General features: G+C 37.3%; 1 protein-coding gene across 1 annotated transcript; it reads right to left on the bottom strand.

The window, feature by feature from the left end:
• Positions 1-629: 629 nt before the first annotated feature.
• LOC121393914 (interferon regulatory factor 6-like) lies at positions 630-4321 on the bottom strand (the record flags this gene model as incomplete). Its single annotated transcript, XM_041563761.1, has 3 exons — positions 630-1953; positions 2418-2536; positions 4048-4321. Coding segments are annotated over 3 exons (624 nt in total), but the record flags the coding sequence as incomplete, so codon positions are not given.
• Between the last annotated feature and the right edge of the window lie 1679 nt (positions 4322-6000).

Genomic DNA, 6000 nt, shown 5'->3' with positions numbered 1-6000 from the left:
AATGTTTTCTTTATTCAAAAAAATCAATGACTCAGGGTAATTCACCAGAAAAGTAATGTCAGAAAAATCCAAAATAGTGTAGACAGTTATGGGTGACTGTGTGGAGATACATTATGTAATTTGCCAAAAATGCTTTAGCAGTTACACACAGCACAATGAGGACTATCATTTGTCATTATATCAGTCATTATCATGCACTGTTCATTATAGTTATAGTGTACTTGGATACATTTCTAAAGAATTCCTTTATTGATTTGTATCTGTGAGTGACAAAACAGCACAAGTGCACATGTCCTAAAGGACATAAAAGCCTAGTGGGTATCAATTTGTTAGGCACACAAATTACATTTTCAATTTTTCTGCTGTGATTTGCTCATGAATAAATTTGACTGGCCTATGATTTTTTCTACATAAGCACAATGCTGCCATCTTACCCTGTTTTCCCAGAGATCCCTTGTACTTCAGTCAGGCTCACTAGAGTTGCACATAAGCAGTATACTAGAAGTAAAATTGGAAATGAATAGCAAGAGATGCCACATGCAGCCACATATTCTACAATGAAAACCTCATATGCATAGTGTGACTGTAAGAATGCCCTTTGGCAATGGAATTACAACGAAATTTCAAAATTTTCTTGGAAAAAAGGGTATTTATTAGCAGATTATGAATACATTGTTTGCACCAATGAATTATTTGTTTAATTTTGCATGGTTATTAAATATTTATTTAAAAAGTATTGCAGTCATGTAATTTTCCCCAAATAGTATAATTTTGCTATTAAAAAAAAAAAAATTGAGGGAATTTTACATAAACTTGAGCATGTTGTACACAAAAGTACATTTCAGTAACATATTTTTCGTTATTTTCCAACCACCAAATTGAAATTGTAGAAGTGATTTAGATGGCAATGAAGCTATATCTTTTTTTTAATCAAATGATATTTGTTCTCCTTCTATTCTAGAATTTAGATGGGCTATTTAGTTACTGGTGAATGCTTGATGAGAAATCAAGGTTTCTAAAAAAAAAAAGTCAATTTGTAGATGTACTCCCCCCTTCATCTGACCTTCATGCCACATAGTCCTATGGTTTCACACTAACAGCACTGAATACTATACTATGAAATTATTTTAATATGTTACTGGAGGAGAAAAAATAATTTTAATGCAATAAAAATAATAAATAAGTAGAGTACAAGTACAATGGTGGTAAAATTTGCAGAAAGCTCAATTTCTGCCCGTGCTTTAGAAAAAACAGCGTTCAGTAAGCCTTAATGTATTTTGAAGCATTTTATTCAGCTTCTGGAAAAATACAAGAAGATAAAACCCCGTGCTAACCTGTATGTGTAGTGACAAAAATGAATAAAATCCACTTGTCTCTTTTCAAACAGGGCTGTGTCTTGCTTTTCTGTCCCACGTGTCCCATTCTAACCTGTAAATTCACAAATGGGGCAGCTGCAGGCTCCCCCGTGGAACACCTGTCATAAGCCTAATTGTAAAACCAGTAATATTCCCTGCTTTTAAAGCTACAATGACTCTAAAACAGCATGTCCGATATGTGCAAGGGGTATACAATTGATTGGACCTAAGATGTTAATGCATTAAAGCTTCCATATTACTGGGGGGGGGGTCCTTCGTCTACACTCTAATATAGTAAAAGGTCCCCCAGCAGGGGCAGTAGTTTGTGCTGCTTTAAAAAGACAAGAGTTTTGTAAGGAACCAGTCCTCACTGGGTTTGAAGTGTCTCAGCCAGGTGCATGTTTTGGGGCTGCATGAGAGGCCAAGCATCTGGCCCTTGGTGGTTCTGAAGAAGGCGATACAGTTGTTTCAGATGAGCAACAATGTTGTCTTTGATGTCAGGGACAGAGATTTGCAGACGGATGCTTCCACTGTCAAAGGAACGGGTGCTGTCCCCACTAAACATCTCAAGTATCATACGTGCTACAACTGGTATTATCTGTGAAGAAATATAAAAAAAAATATTTAGAATAAAGTAAGAGTTATTATGTGTGTCACTGGGACATGTAGTTGCTTCAGATTTCCCATATGCCCAGTTTAGCTCAAGAAATAACTAGATAGATGTTTTGTAATTAAAGCAATGCTAAAAGTATGTTCAGCTCAAGTCGTATTCATTGAACTTATGTTGAACATCTGGATATACTGTCACTGTTATGCATCTGGGCCCCCAAAAATTCTCCTGTTATCCTCTGCCAAAATAGCAAAATTTACATGAGATTGTATAAAATGCATGGATTCGTAAATTTAAAATACCTAATTAATTGCCCTACCACCATCTTTGCATTCAAAAGGACACATATTTAAGCATCCATTTAGGACTGCTTTCCATAAGTTGCCGTTACATTACCCTGTCTAATAATGTACACGTAGTACATGTACAGTATGAACTTTTGAGTAGCACACCTGAACAATGATGAGCTTTCTTTCTCTGGATTTGTCATCTGGCCACTCCTCTCCGAAGCATAAGTAGATTTCACATGGTGGCTGCTTTGTAGGAGCCCCCCTCTGATGACAAATAAGTTCTACATACAAGAATAAATCAATAAAACAATTCAGTCACAAACAGAATTAGCAGATAAAACATTGTGTGTAAAAAAGATATGCTTCTGACTAAATTTTGGTTAGGCTTGGTTGCACATAAGTCCCATGCCAAGGAGGGCTTGAATACTGGGCTTGCTATGCATCTGCTATTCATTTTTCTATTTGTATGGTTCCCATTGAGACTTGTATAAGAAAAATAGAATTAGCACTTTGAAGGGAAGGAATCATTTGGGACAAACACAATTCAGTACTTTTCTTGCACCTAAATTAGCGTTGCTATAAACTAAATGCAAGTGATATTTTGTTGCGGTCATTTGTGATGTGTATATTGGCAAAAGTCAGATAATCAACTGCCACATAGAAAAGTTTTTCCAGAGGGATGAATGCTGCGACTCTGCCTCTCCAGACAGTGTCTGTACCTTATTGGCCTGTGTAAGGGGGGCCTCCAAAAAGCTTGTCTTACAGACAGATTTTCAGCTGAATACTGAAAATCCCTACTGGTGATGGTTGATGAAACCTTCTCCTAAAGGGTCTCCTTAGGACGCCACTGGCCTGGGGCCCAAATGATCAAATTATCCTGATTTGGACCAGTGTGTTGGTGGCCTAATTGTGACCTCGTCAAATGAGCGGGTCCAGTAGTGTATTGCCTTAGATTAACTCAGTTTGCACCATAAATCCTAAGGTTCAATTACTTTTTCCTTGCACCAAAGGTACAATAAAAATGTATCTCTTTTTATAGAAATAGTGGTGCACTTCTGCATATTACATAAACTTTTACAAAACACAGAGCAGAAGCCACTGTCTTGATATACACCTAAATCAGGCCAGGACTAGCAATCTGTGAGACCTGGTAAATGCCAGAGAGACTGCTGTACTATTTAGTGGGCGGGTGGGGGCTGTTTGGGCCTCTGTCTATAGTACCCACACAAACTCATGACAAAACAGTTTGTACTCAGGAAAATTAAGTATATCTATAAGCACATGGTATCATTCCAGTGCCCCAAATTATAAATTAGCTCAATACTCCATAGAGCAAATAATTCAAGTAATGCCTTTTCCACTAAGTAACAGACTTTTGGTGATCTCCATTAGAAGGGAGATAGATCCGAGTTAATTTACAATTCAGTTTGTAACTAATGATAAAATGAATGGCAGGAAACATTATAAAAATAGGTAGACTTAAAAGACTGCTGAAGAATGGTATGAAAGCAGAAACGGCTGGACAGTGGGATTGAACCTGTCCTTATAGGAATTGACGAAATAAGACATGGCTATGGCTGTAATAAGTACTTACTTTTAGTAGGAATGCTTAAAAACAAATCAAACTTGGATATGAGTATAAATGAAACTTAAATTGTTAATAATTTGACCATATCATCTTTTTTCTATCCAGAACAGGCTATACTAGACTTGCTAAACAAGAAGAAAAATACAGAATATTTATCACAAACTCTTTTAGGTCTTTACACTTGTATTGAGACAGAATACTTACTACTAAGGAAAGTCTCCAGACAGAAAAGTTTAACTCTCTTCTGCCTTTCAATAAGGTTTGGGGTAGTCGGAGATGGTGAGCAGGGCCCACTCCAGTAGACTTTACACTGACACAGTCTGATTGCATATATGGCATGCCCACTGACTTCTAATATCAGACCCCTGTCCATGACATCAAGAAGACGACTAGTAAAGAGCTTCTGTTTTTCATTTACAATTTGTTCTGTCCCAGGGAAGCGAACTTGTTCAAGGGTGATGGGTCCAAACAGCTCTTCCTATAAAAACTATATAATGAAGACCATTTAAAAAGTTGCTTAGATTTGCCCACTCCATAAAATACTAAAAGTTAACTTAAAGGTGAACCACCCCTTTAAATTCTCAAGCGCAACCCTCCCCCCCCCCCCCGTAACCCACACAGGGTGTAACTTCACAGTAAATACATTTTTTCCAGGCCCCATCTACACCATATGCGTACAATGCCCCCATTCTTACACACCATGCAGTGTGATCTTCTTTCGGCGCATGCGCAGTTGTCGCAAGCTGGGAAATTGCTCCAACTGCGCATGCGCCACTACGCCAGTCTCATTGTCAGAATATTGAAGACCCGAAAGATGGCTGCCGTAAACGCCAATTCATGAATCTGCACTGAGGGGTAAGTAAAAAGTTAGGGGCATTTGCCCAGGGTAGCAGCTGGGGGGGGGGAGGTGGGAGATAATTATTTACTACAAACCAACCACCATTTTTATTTCAGTTAAGTATATTTGGGTTACCCCAGCCAGTGGAGATTGCAGGCCTCTGGAAAAGCCTCCCACTAACATCTAGTGATACAAAACAAGATTTCACAAATTAAAAAAACATAATTATTTATAAACTTAGGATACACCTGTAGTATCACATCAGAAATGTATATTCCATTAGAAATCCAATTCTTTAAAAAGTGGACATGGGCTATAAAAAGTTCAGAGAAATGCTTTATGTGCTTCATATTTTTCCCTAATCCCCAGGTCTCCCTTTTTATTTGATAAAATTGGGGAGCCATAGTCTGTGTTCCATCAGTCCTCTCTGTCTCTTAATTTTATTTACCTTTCTTTTTCTTTTCCAGCATCCACTTTCCAGTAAATCCTTCCCCATATTGCGTTACAAACATGATTTTATTCTTATTTAAAGCAACATCAGACATAAATAATTGGCGACCATAAACCCACCAGCACTGTTTCAGTGAACTGCCAGGTGACTTCCAGCAAAAAACCTATGAAAATGGATCACTAAAACGCGACTCACATTTGCATATCGATCATTAAACATCTCAATATGAGATATTTATATTATTGAGATGTTTAATGATTGATATGCAAATGTGCATTTTAGTGATGTTGTTAACACATCAGTCTCTATGTGTTCTTTCCCACCTTGTTTGGGTATTTATGGCATTTTTACAAACAATCAAACACTTTGAGAAAGGCCTCGGAGGAGGCCGAAACATTAGTCTCGTATGTAACCATTAAACTTTTTAACTTTCTACATAAGACCTGAGAGTGCGGACCGTTCTTGCTGACTACATATTGTAATTTTGGATACTGCACCCAGGCAAGCTGAAATATATTTTCGAGAGTGCTGGCTATTTTGTGGAATAGATAGATAGATAGATAGATAGATAGATAGATAGATAGATAGATAGATAGATAGATATGTGTGTTGGAACTATACAATTGTCACTGGTGTGACCTTTTATCTGAAAAAACATGCACATGGAAATATTTTTACGCGTTTTTCTTAAATAAGCCATCATAGGCAAGAAAAAGAGTTGCACGCAATTGTCTCCATATTGATGTCTAGGTCATGCTGAAAGTTAATTTAAAAGGCGAACAGCCCCTTTAACTATCATAAAAACCACTCACACTAAAAAGTAATAATCTCATACCCTTCCAGCTTGATCCAAAGCAAAAACACTTGC

This window comes from Xenopus laevis, chromosome 5L, assembly GCF_017654675.1.
Source record: "Xenopus laevis strain J_2021 chromosome 5L, Xenopus_laevis_v10.1, whole genome shotgun sequence".
In the NCBI taxonomy this organism is placed as follows: domain Eukaryota; kingdom Metazoa; phylum Chordata; class Amphibia; order Anura; family Pipidae; genus Xenopus; species Xenopus laevis.
This window is presented reverse-complemented; position numbering and strand designations above follow the sequence as displayed.